General features: G+C 34.3%; 1 protein-coding gene across 3 annotated transcripts; it reads right to left on the bottom strand.

Moving 5' to 3' along the window:
- Positions 1–265: 265 nt before the first annotated feature.
- On the bottom strand, positions 266–18,299 carry hmgn3 (high mobility group nucleosomal binding domain 3). 3 transcript variants are annotated; one of them, XM_039747770.1, is made up of 7 exons: positions 18,148–18,299; positions 11,612–11,659; positions 5,955–5,984; positions 5,487–5,537; positions 2,685–2,798; positions 2,425–2,524; positions 266–793 (listed from the first exon to the last, which is right to left on the bottom strand). In XM_039747770.1, the coding sequence occupies exons 1-7, from the start codon at positions 18,160–18,162 to the stop codon at positions 780–782; spliced, it is 372 nt and encodes a 123-aa protein (XP_039603704.1). In that variant the 5' UTR covers positions 18,163–18,299; the 3' UTR covers positions 266–779. The 3 variants fall into 3 exon arrangements, with proteins under 3 accessions (XP_039603704.1, XP_039603703.1, XP_039603705.1); XM_039747769.1 differs by having other exon boundaries at positions 2,685–2,801; positions 18,148–18,296; XM_039747771.1 differs by lacking the exon at positions 2,425–2,524 and having other exon boundaries at positions 2,685–2,801; positions 18,148–18,292.
- Positions 18,300–19,240: the final 941 nt, after the last annotated feature.

Below are 19,240 nucleotides of genomic sequence, written 5' to 3'. Positions count from 1 at the left end.
GCCTCTCAGAATATGAGGGGCCATGTCTTTAAAAATAATATTAATAATAAAAACCTTTTTATTGCGCCTTTTCCGCACATTTAGAAGATACTTAATGTGAAGTTACCATGTTTTTTTTATTTCTATTTAAAAAATATTATTGTCAATCCTTAAACATATGTAATTACCATTACAGGGTAAACTATGCTCCCTTAGGTGGCTCAGGTCCTCTGGAACAAGTGGAACATTTCTGTACAAAATTATCACAGAAGACACTAACACACCAAACAGGACAATTTTTTTTTTATTTTAAAATATTTCCATTAAAATAATTCCCCAAACAAAGGGTGATTACAACTATTTGCATCCACCCAACCACAAACTTTTAGTACAAAGCACCACTGATTATTGCTATTTAAAAACTGGCAAAAACCCTCAAAAATTAAAAGTAAAAAACATATACAAGTCACTACTAGCACTATGTCTTCTAAAATTAACATAGCAGAAGTTAAGAGCAATGAATACTAACCTGATAACACACTCATAATTTATATTCAGGAGGAAAAAAACAAACCCACCCACACAGCTGCGAACAGGAATCAATGGTAAAATGCCTCCTACAAGCGACTACTGAAACAGAACACATACTGGCATAGTCCACTACCACAGATCTAAAAAAATTAGCATTTACAAAATACTTGATAAAAAATATTCTTCTGTCCAATTGTACAAGAGGTACATAAAATCAACTAAAAGTTCATGTCAGATGCTTCTCTCATTCTTTCTTCTCATTTGGAGACTCAGTTTTCTGTGCCTAGAAAAAGAAAAAGGGTGAGGGGAAAAAGAGAAAACAAAAAGCAAAAAGCAGTTACCCAACAACCTCTAGAAGGCAGAGGTAACAAAGCCCACGCTACACCACTGCAACACACACCAAGGTCAACCAAGCTGCTTTCTAACTATCTACTAGATACTTAGGGAAAAATAAAAGAGGGGTTCTTAAGAGGTGTTTAGAAACATTGAAAGAAGTATTCCTTTTTTTTTTTTTTTAAAGATTCCATTTGATCTTAAATTTTAAAAATGACAAAACAAAAGCCGACCAAAAACTGACACCAATGTATATTTTCCCCTGGAATAGTTAGCTATAGTGTATTATATATCACTCCAGTAATTTTTGTGTTCCAACAGCTATACCTTTTACAAGAAAAAACTGCTTTCTCCTGAACAATAAATCCGAGCAAATCTAATCTTAATTCACATTAAGTTAATGTCACTTCCTCTAAACCTATACTTAATGTCAGTTTAAGCAAGTATCATGATACCTGCACAATCTGAACTTAAAAACACAGCCTTCCAACTACCCCAATACTTTCACAATCAAACTCTTACCAACTAACTTCTGCTTATTCTTCTATAAGCACAATTTTCTATTATCCTAAAATACTGCTCAGATTACCCTAAATCACACTTTAGAACCCTAAGTTTCTTACAGAATTTTGTGCAAAACAAAGCCCAACAGATTTTGCAACTAGTCAGACCGCATGTCTAATATAATGACTGCAGCTGCTGGATCTCGTTACCTTGGAGGGTGTCAAACAATACAATGACAAACCACTGGGATAACTGGCTACACAGTTCCCCACAACTCTTCATTACACTATCAAGTTTCCTACTATATCAGAAAAGTAACGTGAGATCACCACATTTTGACAGCCAACTTCTGTAGTTAGGCTAGCGACTGAACCAAGCACTACCATGTATTATGAGTTTCACTGCAATCTATGCCCAACATTTTTCTTTTTCTAAATTAATTGACATTTATGCTGGCTACAAAGTTCCATTAGTCCAAAACACTCACTGTCTTCTTTTCTTGCAGCCACCCTTCTGTTTGTAGGCATTATACATAACACTTCTGGTTGGGTGTTCACTGGTTGTCACCTCTTGCGCATGTAACTACTATCCAACCCTATGATTGGCAGGTCACAATGATAAAATATAAGTAGTATGATTTGGTCATAACAAGTTGTTATGACACTTGCTATTGGTTAAGTGTGCATGCTTATACTTTGGGGCTTGCCATTTATTTTAATTTTGCTCAATGTTTAATGCCAGGTTTTAGTGTTTGCAAATTATGGTGGGAAGAAGGGTGTTCTTTGTAATTGGGTTTCTTTTCTAATAATAATCACACCAGTTCTTTTGTTCTTCACAAACAACAAAAAACAAGAGTAAAAAAGCCTGTTAAAATTGCCATGCTTTTCCTGTTGAATATAACATTTATAACAAACAGTCCCTTAAGTATACAAGTTTGTTGGCTGATAAAAAAAACACAAACAAACAAACAAACATAAACACCAAAATCTCACTCTCCTTCCTTGCAAAAACAACTTAGAAGCAATCAAACAAAACAAAAGCTTGGTCTAGCCACTGCACACAAAGACACTGGCATACCCTTAACTTTCACTGTTTCAGTTTGCCCTTTTACGGATAACAAGCTGGGAGGAGTACTTCTAGATGTAGACACACTAACAGAGGAGCGAGAAATATGGATCTGCAAGTTCACAGGAATTAAGGGGAAAAAAAAAAAGAACATTATACACATGCAACAGAATCAGGAAAAACTTATAGTCAACAAATTGGGTTCTGTACACAAGTTCATGACTAATCTAAATCTAAACTCAGGCAGTGGAGTGGTGAAGGCCAGGTGGTACCTCTTCAGTCTTGGTTTCCCCGTTTTCTGCGGGTGCAGTGCCTTCATCTGGATTTTCGGCTTTTTTCCCTTTACCTACTTTCTTGCCTTTGGCTGCAGCCTTTTCTCCTGCTTGCTTCTGGATGGAAGAATCAAAACAAAGAGAAAAAGAAATTCAAAATACAAAGAAAAAAAAAACTGAGGCGCTCTATCTTTATTTTTATATCAACACCCAGCACAGCAAAAGCCCATGATTAAGAGCAAATTAAAATACTACAAAAGCAAAAAAGCAGTCTATACAAAACACCATATGATGCAATACGGATTATCATCTCCAGTACTAGGAAACTCACATAAATTAATTATAGCAAAGGCGTCAAAATATTTCCTATTGGGACATTTGACAAAGATTAATTGACACATCTATTTTTCCTTCCTAATTAAATGATTCTATTGCTAAAGTTGATTCCCTTACCTTTTTCTTCATGATGGAGATTAAAAAGCATTGCTAAACACAACAGCTTAAATATACACACTCAAGACAAGAAACTATAACTTTGTTTCTTTAAAAAAAATCATCTTTGGCTTTTATAGGACTTGAATTTTAAAAATTTCCTTGTCCTAATTATAAACCCAATCATTCAGTGCTTCTTTTAAAGCTTTGTTGGTACCAAAGCAATGCCCTTAAACTACAAACCTCTCTACTACTGTATAATTCTGGGTTTTTAGGAGCCAAGTGCCAATGCTGACAAACGGCAGGCATCAAACTAAATAGGATGCAAGTCCATCACAGTATGTAGTTGCCATTCACCACAACATGAAGATCTTTGGGATGTGGGCAAAAAAAATAAGTACCTGGAGAAAATTTATAAAGGATGCAATATGCACAGACAGTGCCCAGGCCAAGATTTGAATTTAGGACTCTTAACTGTGTGGCACTAGCACTAAACACAGTACTATCATGCCACGCAAAAAAGGTGAATACTTAAGAACTGTAACAATAGCTTTAGAAGGGTGCTTGAATTTTTTTTATCTAAATATATGCAGCTTTTTTGTGCTGTCTGGTCTGTGTGTGGTCTAAAAATGTGAAACTCTAGTTAGGAATCTAAGATCCTTTATCAGAGAAAACTAAAATATTACACAAATTTAAAAAAAAAATCTTAAAAAATCTGCTCCTTCACACACATGTAGTTTGGACAAATTTTTGAATCAATGTTGCCTTTTAAAGTAGAGCAGCTGAGAACCTAATTTCAAAAGTGACCAAGGAAGATAAACATTAAATTACGCATCCCCAAATGGTTCTCCAAAGTACTAGTTTTACCATGTATCATTAAACAGGAAATTGTACAATTTGTAGTCATACTTTCTAAATAATCTGTTTGTTGAGTACAGTAGATATTTAAGATTTTCAAATAAGACTTTTTATATTTTGCCCTTATTTGATAGTTCTGCAAAAATGTCCCAAAAAGAAAAATTCTCCACACCTTTCCCAAGTGAGTCATCTAGTAGCTTGCATATACTTACATTATAATTTAGCTTACAGAATTACAGAATATATGCAGTTTGTAAAACAACCAAGCAAAAGTTAAATTTACTGAACAGACCCAACTTTTCTGATTCAACATGCCCTGAAATGTAAATCAAAAATATGAGTGGCTTGTGGTCTTAAAAAGTGAATACACTAAATGGTAGGGATGCTCCGAGCGATCTGCCACCGATCGCAACCGGCCAGTTTTCACTATAAAAAAAAAAAAAAAAAGACTTGCTTGGTAATCAGTAAAAAGGCCAATCAAAAAAACAATGTTTTCAGCCCCTGCTTTTCTAAGCAGTATGGTAATTTAGTTGTAGTGCTCCTTTACGCAAGGTATTACATTAATTGAGTTTGCACAGGTCTTTTCTTTCCTTCTTTCTTTTGCAAGAACTTCCTGCAGCATAAACAAAGAGCAATCAGTGGAAGCTTGCTTTATGAGTGAACATGAGGCAATTGGCATATTAACCTTCACATTAAAGAAAGTGGCATAATAAAATGAAAAAAAAAAGTAATCGGAGAAGTTGTCCTGTGCATCTGGACAAACGGCAAAAAAAGCTACTTGGAAAAGCTATGGAATTCAGACCTTTATTTTGTCCTTTAAATTAAAATGGACACTGCTTGAGTTTGGACAGCATGCTTCTTTAAAATGCAGCAGCTTACAACTTTACTTGGAAAAATAAAAGAAAGGCAAACTTGAAATTGCTGCTCATGAACAAAATGCTTTTTTTTTTTTAAAGATCTGTACTGTGTTTATCATTTGTGGCTGTACAGAATAGGTTTTGGTAAGAAAAAAATGAGAAGCATTTTATTTTCTTATATGCAAATGTATGGATACATATTTTTGCACATATTTTATTAGTTAAAGTATCTATTTTATGGATTTTAGTATTTTATGGTCACTGAACAATAAGCAAATAGAAAGTAACTTTTGGTAATAACTTCATTTTTTAATACCTGTCATATATAGGTTAATTATAAATTTATACTGTAATATAGGACATAAAACTTCTGTTTGTCTGGTTATGCAAGAGATGAGTGTAAAAAAGTTTTTTAAAGGGATAAAAATTAAAAAACAAAACAAAACAAAAAACCGATTAACATGAAATCTGTGATCGGTATCAGGTTTAAAAAACCTGATCGGAGCATCCGTACTAAATGGGAAAAGTAAATTGTAGTTATGATCTCCAAAGACCCATCTGTGAACCCAATATGCATTCTTTAATAGAGGGCCTGAAACATACTGTGAAAACAATGTATGGCAAATGTTTACACAGCAAATTGGCTCCTTTTTACCTTAACGGCCGGCTTCTTAACTTTAGGTTCTGGCTTCGGCTGAGCAGGTTTCTATAAGTTACGTATGACAAAAAAAAGAAGGTGTCATAAATGTATTTTTTTCATGGTATAAAAACACTAATATTTAAAGGGAAAAAAAATAACTAAAAACTTGCAAACAAAAAGTTTTAAGTTTTCACAAATTAAAGCAATGTTAGCTTTTTATTGCAAAGTTAAGTACATCTTACAAACTTTTCTAACTTATTTTAAAACGGGTTAATTAATATGATTTTTACTGATTAATCTGTATTTACATGCTTTTTAATACCTCAGCAGCACAATAAAGCTGGTTCTTCCATTTAGTCACTCATTTGTTACTAAAAGTAACAAAGTATTAACATGTAGTTAAGCAATGAGAACAATGAACCCAATCATATTCTGAACAATAAGCAGCAATACTTTAGTAAACAAAAAAGTGTGCTCACTTACAGCAGACAATCTTGCAGATTTTCTTGTTGGCTGAAGAGAAATTAAAGAGGAACAAATATTTAACATTCATAAAGAAAAGCAAAACAAGTAAGTATTTATTCCCATTGATACCAGAGCAGGACAAGCTTTCAAAATATATAACATATTGTATCAGCAAATAAAAATAGTTTACAGATTCCTTGTGATTAAACAGAAATAAGATAATTGCTCATGCAAAATTCTACTTTGATTGCTTTTTGGAATGAGAATGAATTATGGGTACTAAATTCTCTTTTTTCCACAATTAACTGTCTTGACACATGGCATGTCAGTAATGTACTGTACAATGTTGCAAAAAAAAAACAAAAAAAAAACATACTTAGCTAACAGAACAGTGGACCAAAGTGTACATCATGTTTCTTAGGTTTTGGGAGAAATCAATTTTAATTGGTTTCTTGCACTGAATATGAATTTGATTTAGCTTCTGCTGTAAATCGAATTACAGTGAATCTATGTAACTTGTGTAAATTTGATTAATCTATATGTTAAAACAAACAAACAGATAAACAAACAAAAACACCAGTTAAGTTAATTATCCTTTAATTTTTTACAGTTAGAATCTTATCTAATCTAATCTAAAAGATGGATTGTTACTTGTTTTTGTTCAAAATACTTTCTGTTAGTTTCAAGGTTTATATAACTTCAGTATATTGAGATTTACAAATAACAACCTTAAATCTTCCACAGTTTTTTTGTAAGTAATCTAATTAGTACGATAATCAAAAACAAGAATTTATACTTTATTTAAAGAATACTGTAAACCATACTGCTTTAAGCATATTCAGTAATGTGTATAGTTTTATTTATTTAAATTTAACAATAATGCTTTTTTTCTAACCATGTGACCAGAGTGACAGGGCAATCATAAAAATCTTAATTTTTTACTTTGCTTTCCTTGGAGTTATTTTGCAACTCAAACGATAAAAAAAACAATGGCTGCATTTAATGGTGAAGAGGTACTGTATATTGCAGCACATAGCTTCTATAGATCTCTTCAGCTTCAAGTGGTTAATTAACTGTGTTTACACCAAGTATTACTTAAGAAATAACTTGTTAATATTTGGTGTATTTAATAAAGTATCTGTTCTAAAGAATTCTTAATGTTAAAGTCCATCTGTTTTCAAAACCTGTTTATCTAGTTCAGTACTACAGTAGGTCAGTGCCTATCCCGGCAACACAGGGCACAAGGCGAAAACAAATACTTGGTTGGTTTACAGCTGAAAATTTACTTAACAAGTACATGTTTGCAACATGATAGGAAAACCAAAGAAGAGTTAAAAAAAACACACACACATGTGTGTACATACAAGGACAAATTCTCCCCATTCCCTGAAAAATTATACTTGTTGCTGAAATGATAAGTAAAATACACAAAAAAAGCATCACTTTTGTTTCATTGGAATTTTCACTCTATTTAGGGAAAAATGGTTGTTTGCGTACATTTGTGTTAAATATTGCCAAAAGTCCAGTGCATAATAAAACAATAAATAAATAAAATAAAAAACAATGAATTCATCTACTATTAATTAACTAGTTTCTTATTAGGATAGCTGGGTGGCACAGGAACCCCACAGCTCCAGGAGACTTTGTTCAAATCGGACCGGAGCCTGGTCACAGTCCATGTTGACACAGAATTCTCTCTGTGTGCCTGTGTGGAGGTTTCTACTCACATTACAGGCTTTTGAGACTGCTGTATGACTTTAAATTGGCCCTGTAAGCAGGACTCTATGTGACTGTGTTCTCTACGAGGTGCTGCTGTCCAAGCCCTACACTTAAAAGATGCTGAGATGGATGCTGAATTAAAATTATTTGGTTGTGAAAATAAATGGATTGATGGTTGGATTTTTTCAAGAACATTACTGTAAGTACTCATTTGTATGTATCCCAACAGATGTTCATGATTACTCTTTAACTTACTTTTTGATGACTATTTTTCCTTCAGTGGCAACACTATCAAAACCAATTCTGTGTCTGTGGGGTGTACTGCATTCCTCCATGTAACACTTAATCTTTCTATACTGTATCATTTTCTCTGGGAGATTACCACCTGACCTTCACTGTTTCCATTGATGTGCTTATGTCACAAAAGTATGTGAATTTCTGAGCTTATGGGGTTGAACTTAATTAAAATGTCAGAAGTAACTTAAGCAATTATTGGCTTGTTTATTTAAAATAATTAAATACCCACCAAAAGCTCTTGTTTTGTAGCTTGCTTGTAAAATAAACTGTAGTCAGCAATCATTCACAAATGAATCCTTTGTTTTAACTCTTTATTTAAAAAAATACAATTTGTCCTGTATCTTTGAATATTTGTAATTATTGTTAAATTTGAATAGAGTCAATCAGTTATCTTGATGAAGATATGAAAGATTCATCCATTGCTGAGCCAATCAATAAGTATCAGTTCTTTTCGATTTTTAAGCATTGGGTCGCAAGAAGCATAAACACATGGCCAAAAAAAAACCACAGGCAGACCATTCCTACACAGAAAATCAGTCTGATACATAGCACACTTACACAGACATTCCCTGGGTGTTGCTGTGGTAAGAAACACACTGTTGAAGATTGACATAGGCAGAGGTTGAAATAGGCTGTGTAGGGTCAGAAAATGATACTTCACAGCAAACAATTTGCCATAAAATGTTCTGGCTGGAGTATGGCAACTATCTAGGTTCCACGTATATGAAAGATAACATGTGATGATGTGGATTAAGAAACACATGCACTGAAAAGCAATTGCCTGATTGAAAACATTTCAGTTCCTTCTTATTTATGCTGATAGGAAGACAAGCACCCACCGATCCACTCCTACAGGAGATTGGTATGGGCAATGAAATAGTGAAAAGTATGTTTATACAGTAAAAAAGCTTTAACGTTGCAGAATATAAAACCATCAATTCTAATTAAACTCTGCCCTTTGTGGCATTAGAGTACCCATCTGATAATAGACATTTTCAGCAAGATAACTGTTTATCTTTACAAAGGCAGGAAAGCCCTGGAATTATTTAAGGAACATGAAAGCAAATTCAGCTTAAACCAAAGACCTTCCTAATAATAGTAAGATTTCAAACATTTGTGGCATAAAAAAAAATGTATTTCAAGAAGTGGTTCACCACCAGAAAATTTTCAATTCCTACAGAATATCCAATAAAACAATGTGTAAATGTTCTCTGCAACAATATTAAACCATATTAAAGCCTCTATCCACAAACAACAAATATTTCTCTAGTTTCAATATATGTAAACTTCAAGATAAAATGCTTAAATGGACTGACAATGTAATCTTACAGAAAAAGTATTGCATTCATAATTCGAGGAAAACTGGCACAGTGGATCATGCACTTCCCAAGTATAAGAGTGCTGCATATATCCTGGACATAATATCACTGGTAACATGTCAAAAGAATAAATAGTCAGTGCTATGCATTCCAATACAAATGTTTCTTTTTATAATGAGATAGCGTTTAGAGAATATGTCTTTCCAGCTATCAGAAATATAACAGCTGCAATCTTAAGATGAATGTAGAAACTAAAAGGTAATGAGGATTAAAAAAAATTAGCCTTTATGAACTTTAAAAATTAACTTTGATTAAGCAGTTCATGCAGCTGAATTTTAGTCTGGTAGTATACTTCTTTAATGTGTAAAAGAAAGTTATTTTGATCAAAAAAGGCTCAAGAGAAATAATCAGATTTTAATTGAGTCATAACATTTCTCCTAAGTGTTATCACGAAGTACAATTATGAAAGCAGAGAAACTATGAAAGCTTTTATCTATTTGGTGTTCAGCTTCATCCAAACAAGATGAACTTCTATCTCATCTTAGCAAAGAAATCATTGTGAGTACACCAATAGTAATTCAACATTATGGAACTGCATCTGCACCTGGATCAGCTGTAACTTGTACCCGAATTGATGCATTACTTTTCATCTTTTAATTCAGATCATTTTACTTGTTTATTTTTACACCATCTGTGGTTTAAAATTACATTAAAGGTTTTACTCATTTTTGTATCACAATTTTTTTCACAGTAGCACACCAAACCAGGTTTCAAATAACCTTTTTCAACTCAAGTGCTATCCTGAACAGGCATTAAATTTTAAAATACATTACATACTGTATCATGTACACAGAATTCTCCTGATAAAGAATTAAGATGAAACGCAGAACAACTGAAAATACATTTGCGTGTGCCTGTGGTAACTTGTTTGATTTATTCAAAAGTTAGCTGAAAGACACATTTTAATCAAACATGAGTATACCCTAAAAATAAAACATTTTCTCAGGTCAACTTACACAGGCAAGCATTTTCATACTATGAGGATTTAAAACCCAAGGTGCACTGCTACTGTGGAAATGTCTTAAGTAATCAAATGCTGAAATTGCATTCCTAATATGAGAAAAAGAACTTGTTTAACTGGGTACTGGCTGCCTCATCTTGGCTAAAATATAGTATCGATAGAAATTGAACACCCCATATAAAAAAAAGAACTCAATGAAAAGGGAAATTTAAAAAAAAAAAAAGTTAAACCGACATTTTAAATGTCAAAACTATCTCCAACTAAAACATCAGCTACAGTTTGCATTTAACATTACAAGCGCTAGATACAGATTCCTATAATTGCTGTGTAAGTGTATACCTTAGAATGTGCTAAAGCAGCACCTAAATGTACTTACAAGAGAACACGAACACAAACAACTTTCTCCTAGGTGCTTCTTGAACATGGTGAAGTCTTGTTTAGGACAAAATTCAACCGGTCCCTATGTGCACTTCTCAGAAGGTATGGTGAGTAAAATATAGTGAAGGGCAGAAACAAAGAAATTTACATGAGTGTGTGAGACCCTTTTGTGATATATGAAGTGAAGTATAATAGTTTAACTTTGGTTTAACTAATACTTTAAATTATAATAAGTTATTACTGGTAAAGATAATGTTAATACCTCATGAACTGCATTATTTATTGATGATAAAATGTCAGTTTTATTATGAAAACAAGTAACTTGATTTTAATAATAAGCAAACTGTTTTAAAAATTATGTATTTACCCACTTTGATTAAAGGTGAGCCACTCGTTGAAAAAGCAAAATTAACTACATGTACTTGAATATATTTTGTAAAATGTTTTACTAATTGATCTGCTTAAGCACTGTGAGATGGACATGCTATGTCAAAGCAAATAATGTACCTTATAACAGATGTCTGTTTATCAGCATTTATCTTATATTCTTTTCTTTTTGGCACTGACTACAGGTATAAATGTGAAAACAAACCAGGTCACTAAAAAAGGAATGGGAGTTCTAGATTAAGTGGAATGTTTCTGCATTTCATCATATCTCAATAAAACCGCATTGTATAATGGATTGGTTTGTTGGGCTTTATGGAACATAATGAATACAAGGACTATTCTAATTTCAGTATTAAAATGATTCTACATTGTTGAAATTTCAAATAGTTTATCTTTTTCCTTGATGCACAAATAACAAGTCTGAGGCCAACAATTTTTATCTCTAGTTAGCTGAAGGCACTCGGATATATGATCTTTTAAAAGATTCAAAATGATAGAAGTAGGTTCTGCATTATGTAGTTTTGAATATTAATATTTCTCCCCTTACCACTTACCTCCTTTGCTACTTTTGTGGATTCTTTGCCTTCAGCACCCTCTGGAGACTACAAAAAATAAATATATATATTATTAGTGCTTCTGTATTATTTAACAAAAATGACATATAATGAATTAAAACCAGCAGGTTTCATTTAACTATAAACTTGCAAGCACTACTGCAGTTATCTTAACTGCACTACTTTGGTCTACAGAATATATAAAATAAGTTAAATATATAAAAATGTTTAAATACACATTTTATTTTATAATGAACAATACAAATGTATAAAATTATTTTCAAGATTATCCATCTGAAAAGAAATGTGTGAGATCTAGGTGGATAAACTGACATCATGGCATCTGCATATTTGTACCACTTTTTTTTCATATAACTGACAAGTTAAATGTTTACTGGTGGCTGTTATTAAGCAGCTATAATCTCCCATCAAAAATATTTCTTCAAACATTTAAAAAGCCCAATAATATTGACTTAATTCAAGTACCCACCCACCTCCATCAGCATGTTCTGCATAAAATGACCGTGTCACGGCCAAAAATCCACTTCCCCACTTCCTCTTTATACTGTTGACTAGCATGAGGTAGGTATTTGTCTTTAAACTTGAAATTTCAATTACACAATGAAGAAGACTAAATATTTTATGATGACAAGATGATGGCCAGATGACAAGCGTTTAAATGATTAGCAAGAGTCTGCATGTATCCCTTAGTGTAAGGAGCTCTACAGCACTGTCTTCTTGGGGAATAATCAAAAATCACAATATATGGTAGTGGAATAAGCATTTTTGGTAAAATAGGATAAAAAATAAATAAAAATCATTCAGATGGGTACAAGAAGAGAAACCAAAAACAAAAATGACAAAAACAACAAAAAACTTGAATGATGCATAAAGATTAAAAACAACTGTACGAGTGCAAGTGATTACTTCAACGCAATATTTAAACAGATGGATTACTACAAGTGTATTAAAATGCATGTTGACAACAAATGTCAACCACTTTCTTAACCTTCTCACCCATGTCATGAAAAATTGCATGGATGTGTAATCCTTTTTTTGTTAGGGTTGTCAGATTCCCATGTGAAATTTCACATAGAGTAGATTAAAATGTGCACTAAAAAGTTTAAAATACAGATTAAGGTATTAAAGTCTTTATTCAGTGCTCTGGATGCAAGACTGGAAGTTACTACATAACATTTCTTGATTATTCAGATGCTCATCTTATATTAGAACATTTCTTTAGTTTGATAGCCTTACTTTCTTATAATGTATGTGGATGAGATATTTGAACAGTTTAGCTATTGGCCAGCTATTTAGGTTTGACAGACTGATTGGTCTTCTTGTCTGTCAAACTTCTCATGTTTTATCTACTAGTATCATCAATAAAACACTTTTCCTTTTCAAATGCTAAATGGTCAGTGGAGCTTTCCTTTCACCAGGAGGAGCAGGCCCTTGTTGGATTATCAGTACCTAAACTCTTGCTTAAATGTGCACTTGAAAGCTAATACATTTCAGATTAGAGCCTATCATGGCTATAATGTGCACAAGGCAGAAATTGTCTACATTTTATATAAACTGGAAAATTCCCAGTCTTCATGAATTTCATAAACTGAGCATTTGATGTACTATGTTACAGGAATTCTCACTACAGGATTCAAAACTCTATTTTACAGATACATTTATCCAAGCAGACTTAAGAAAATCTATATACATTAGGTACAAAAGTTGCACACAATGTATACAATTTTTAAACTGGAAAATAAAAGGTATAGTACTATATTCCATTATTCCCAAGTAGATGAATACAAGCACTCTAATAAAATGACAGGAGGCAGACAGCATCAGTATAGCTGTATATTATTAGGGCAGAACAATTATTAGGCACATTGCAAAAAGTTGTTTTAATATGCCTCTCATCATATTCACATGAGGTCTGCAATGTGTTTGCAACTGTCTTTTAAGCAAGAGTGTACAGACTATAATCACGATGTCATCACTGCAATCTCCCTCCCAGGACATGCACATCCATTCCTACCAGCAATAAATCTCTGTATGCATGTGAAAAAGTAAGAGTAATAATTAAAAAAGAAATAAAAAGTCTTTAAAAAAAAGTGAATGGGACAAAGGAGGTCACATTTTTGGTGGAACTTTAACTGGTGTTGAGAACAAAAAGTTTAATAGTGTAATACTTTTATTGCTAGTTATGGTGCCTTGCAGAGGAACATACATGTAGCCAGACTTTTATTGCATGTTTTAATATATTTAAGCAAATACATATTTAGAATATTACACATTCAAATCTCAATATTTATTTTGTAAAAGGTGTGATCAGAGTGAAATAATGTAGCAGACACAATAGTTCATATGATGACCCGTGTTTTCTGTAAAATGCGACTGCCCCTTCAACATGAACACTTTGACAATACACTCAGAGAGTAACAGTTAATAAAATAATATCTGGATGACAAACAAATCAAACTGAACAATGTTTTTCTATAAGGGAATTCATATTCTCCTCAGCACATTCATGGCAGCATGCCACTCCTAAATAAAACATTCAAAATCTCAAACTTATCCTTTAAGCTTGACAGAAAATTTATGTAACATTCTATGATCTTAATCAATTCTGCCAGCCATTTATTACCACTAAATGACTCTAATACATAATCCCACTTTTCTTCCAGCAATTCTGAAGCTTGCTTTACACTACAATAACCACCTAGTGTGAACATTGCATAATACATGGGATCAGCTATGTGGAATATGTAAAATGTGTGTAAATATATATCTGATGTACACATTTGAAAAATAATAGTGTGGTACATTACTTTAAAATCAGTGTTTCACAGATTCTGTACAGGAGTACTACAATCTTATATACTTTGTTCAAACCAATTTAATTAGGACTAATTTCTGCCTTAAAATGACTGCACATTTTAACTGAACATGTTTTATTTTTGTTTATAGATGTAACATGATCATACAGAAATTTCCTATTAGTTTGCTTTATTTATTTTATTTTGTCATCAAATTTTGTTTTAATGTCAGCAAGTTATTAGTTTTCCTAAACTATTTTAGCATCTCATTTTCTAGTTTCTTTTACATAATTTGTAGTACAGTAACTACTTGGAGATGGACAAACCAATATGAATTAACAGTTCTTCTCTAGGACACATAGTTATTAACTCTGGGGCTTGTAAAGGTACTTAAAAAGTAATTTCACCAGCAAGGTTGAAAAAATACTACTTCAGCTTTACATTTACTTAGGATTATGTGCATTGTTCTTTTTAATTGCTTAAGTATAATCAAGACTAGCAATATGTCTTTTGCTATGAAAAAGATGTAGAATTTATTAGTAGTTTTAAGATTACACTGTGCTTGTCACATTAATTATATTGTGAATAACTAAAAGAAAAACTGCAAAATTCCAGAAGGGAAGTTGAAAACTGTGTGAAAAATGAATGACCTTAAAGGGTTGAGGTTAAAAGGTCAAAGACCCAAGAAGGAAGACCCACAAGATAGTGAAAATAATTAAGTGTACTATCATAACTTAGTTATCTGCAGCAGGCCCTCAGATCTCTAGGCTTTGGAAAATAAAGTGAAACATGTATGCATTTTATACTCATATAAAAGGATTGTATTAACAAAAACTGTCAAAACAGATAGACAGAAACGAAAGTTGTGCAAACAGCAGGGAAAAGCATGATGCAACTCAATCACTAATGTAAGATGATTGGGCAGAAACAGTATGCCTCCCAAAAAACTAGAATATAGACTTGTGCTGTACACTCACTGTGATTATGCCTTCAGGAAACTGAGCATATATGTCAAATAATCAGTACTAGAATTTATATACACCACAAAGAATACACACATGGACCAATGAAAGCCTTAACAAATTGATCAAATGTTGATAAGTAGTAATCTGAATACAAACATTTATGCCTGTCCTGATGGTATGACCCAATGACTATGACACAAGACTTTCAAGTGTAAGGACAACTTTTACACTTCCCATCTCTTCTTCACAGCGTGAATCAACCTCCCTGCATTACAACTGTTAAACAAATACATAGCAAAGTACGTATACAGTATGTTGGGGTATTACTAACAACATAAACCAACAGTTAAAAATAACTGTTGCTTGATTTAAGCTTGCAGCACAAATTGGTTTTAAAGCTAATATTGGTTTTTGTCTAGTTTATGGGGCAAATTGGCAGAAAGGACAAGTTGACACTGCATGCAAACACATACTCAACAGTGGCTTTTTTTTTTTGCAAAATTAGTTTCTGCCAAAAAAGGATAGAATCCCATCCATTACACTGCATTTTTTCTGTGGAAGGAAAATGCTTTAAAAAATGACAAAGGGACAAGCAAACTTAGTCGTAGAAGTAATTCTGACAAACATTGTCCACTTTGAGTCTGTGATTGAACATCTTGAACAATTCCTACTATTCCTGTACTTAAAAGATAAAGGAGTGAATTTTGAATGTCTCTGTAAAATGGCATTTTAAGATTACTATTATCAGTCGCAGACAACCTACTTAAGTACACTTTTAATAGAAGCAGTGTGGAAGGCAAATACTACACAATACCTGATCATGCACAAAGGCATCTGCTAATCAGTCAATGCAGTATAAAAGCCTTTCAAGATGAGGATTTTAATAGAAACTGGGAAAATTGGGGCCTTATCTCAACAAGTCACATCAAAGCAAACATCTGCTGGACTGGAAAAGGAAAATTACATCTGACAAAAGGGACGCCTGTGATTTAGCACGTGGATCAAGTGCAACATTAGGGTGTCTAAGATCAATTATACTGGGCACTGTGGACAATACAAGAACCACTGCTCTACTTTAACGCAGTTAGAGGAAAAGTGAAACCTTTCACGCAAGACTGCACATCTGCTGCTATAAGCTACACACCAGATCTATACTGAACTCTCTTTAAGAATTTTAAACAAAAGATTCCATCACTTTCAGCCCCAGTCTTGTCGGCCTTGTTCTGGAGGCATTTTGTGGCAACAGCAATTCAAATTGCCCTCTGAGAATTGAGACTGGCAGTTCCTCCAATGGGTTATTTATATCTTGTAATCTACAAACATCAGGACGTGTATTGAAGAAAGCCGGCAATTGCATTTCATCGATTCCAGACAAATTTCTGTTAACCTTGAAGCACATCTCTAGTGCGGAACTTGTAAAACCCCGCCCCTCTCTGTCCGCGTCAATCACAATTTAGGCGGGAAACGCGGTTACTCTCGATGACCCGCCTTTTATTCAAATATCTGCCTAAGGCTGCAAACGTGTAGGCTAAAGATAAAGAGTAACGCGACCGCAGCAGACAAAGGAAAGAAATACGGGGAAACCTCTACTAGTCGTTTAAATGGATTAAAGTTCACTAAGCACAAAAATAAACGAAATAAATTCGCTTGATAAAAAATGCCAGGAGAAGCGCTAACAAAATTAAACACAGCGCTGCGCTCATATCGCTTCTAAGTTTATATCACGCAGGTGCTGTACTTCAAACGGCAGCAGTTATATTGCGCGTCTAAAAAGGATATTTAAATGGATAAAATCGAAAATCGTTTGACAAAACAAGCAATATCAACATCAATTTCAGTAACTGATCCAAATAACTTAAAAGCGCATTGCAGATTCGTACCAAATACCACAAAACCAATACATTTCACGCTAACCACCATCACTGCCTCCAGAAGCATCGCGTTCTACTGGATTGTATTTTGCGACACGGAGCTCCTCTGCCTCTCTGGAGCACGCGACCATCTGAATTTAGTCGCTTTGTCAGCACCTGAACTTTACACCACTTTTCTGTCACATTTAACATGCAATACATATATGTAGCCATGTAAGCTGAAAAATACTCATTTCTAATCTAGTACCGCCTAAATGATACGTTGCCCACTCCGGCAAAACTGGTGATGGTGTTTACTCCTGGTGCCGATCACTGCGCAACCCCTCCCCTCTTCAGCCTATCGGCGCCTTTTCCATTGATTGACAACAGACTTGGTTACATACGGGTCTTTAACCAGAGCGAGGGAAGGAGGAGGACAGCGATGGAGGAGGGTGTCGGTTTAAATATGGCTTTCCCCCTCTCATCTTTGAGTAAAAATTGAGTCTAAGATTAGTCATGTTAAAACCTATTACGACGAGGGTGCGGAAAAGTGGCGGCAGCGAACTCGATAGTTCCTTGCTGCGTCGTTATGTGTGTACAAATAATTTTAAGTGCACTTGGCAGACACCAGTAGGCTACACTGGAAATCACTCTAACGCGGTTAGAGGGAAAAAGAAATGACAGCGCGCAGATGAAACGAGCCATTCACTACGAACATCATGGAGGGCAAGATTATAGTAAAGAGAAAAGCATAACCCACCGTCAAATAAACCGTCTGCCTTTAAATTATTGGCGGAAAATCTAGGGAGATTTATAATATTTTCGACATTATTTTTTTAAAGTAACATTTTTCCAATAATCCACTAAAAAGACCGAAATGGTGTTTTAGCAAAAAAAAACCTTACCTTCCTTTTCGGCATGGTGTAGCGAGGATTTTTTTTTTTTTTTGGAATAAAATGAAAATAACAACTAGGCAAGCTGAACCGCGATCAAGCAAGGCGCGAGTTTCTAACTAACACAGAATACAGGATCAATATCTAAACACCTCCAATAATAACATGTTAATGATATGCAAGCGTCTGTGGTCGCCCCTCATTTTGTCATTGGAGAGTTGACCGAGATGGACTAGCCAACTGTCCACTTACATTGAAGGCTTTGCCCACTATGCAAATTAATCTTTCCGGCCCATTGGCGCGAAGCGCTCCAGAGGCACTATTATTGGCTAATCATGCTAGATAAGCAAATAAAAAACGATACTATTGGCGGTGGAGCGACTGACCGCGAGGGAGACTTGCTAGGCTCCAATCAGGATGCGACAACTCTGACGCGGGCATTCGTCATTGGCTGCCGTGCGACTAGCGAAGCCACATTTTGGGTAATGTAGTGATGAAACGTTGTGTTGTAAAACAAAAGAACGCGACAGAGGGAGCTTAGTTTGCCCTTTGTGAAAAGTGACGGCTGGCATTATTCTTTGTGTGCACCTACGCTCTACACGCAAACAAACAGAGTGTAGCCATTGTGACATTCTCCGTTCCAGTCTGATCGTGATTTTACGCCACCGCCCCCCAACCCCCTTGAAAGACAGGGCTCCAGAAGTTTGCCGGCGGACGCTCTTGTCGTGACATTGAATGGCAGTTTCTAGGCTGAGTGAAATGGAGTCCTTTGCTTTCGCACTGGTTACCATAAGAAAGAAAACGCATTTACGTATGATTTACTTAAGGGTAAAATATATATTATTGGCTTCAAAAGCAATCAAGCAAAACACGGTGGGAAAGTAAAATATGGATTTCGTGTTGCAGTAGTTTGCCCAAATTCAAAAGACAATCATGTTCCATTTATAACTACCCAGCAACCATTGCGTGATACACCATTGGTACAATTGTACTGACTCTACAGGAGCAGCCTTGTGCCTTTGAGCCTTCTCGGCCATTGTTCATGATGAAAACCGTGGTCTTATTATCTGGTGGCAGCTAGTTTGTGCTTAATGGGGTATAATTA

This window comes from Polypterus senegalus, chromosome 3, assembly GCF_016835505.1.
Source record: "Polypterus senegalus isolate Bchr_013 chromosome 3, ASM1683550v1, whole genome shotgun sequence".
Taxonomy (NCBI): Eukaryota; Metazoa; Chordata; class Cladistia; order Polypteriformes; family Polypteridae; genus Polypterus; species Polypterus senegalus.
The sequence above is the reverse complement of the archived record's forward strand: the minus strand, read 5'-3'. Positions and strand labels throughout refer to the sequence as shown.

What these genes read in the sequence shown, in the direction of transcription:
- hmgn3 (XM_039747769.1), bottom strand. An exon ending in TTAAGAAGCCGGCCGTTAAG is followed by an intron (nt 2,802 to 5,486) that starts GTAAAAAGGAGC and finishes TCTTCCATCCAG; the next exon opens with AAGCAAGCAGGAGAAAAGGC. An exon ending in GGGAAACCAAGACTGAAGAG is followed by an intron (nt 2,525 to 2,684) that starts GTACCACCTGGC and finishes GTGAACTTGCAG; the next exon opens with ATCCATATTTCTCGCTCCTC.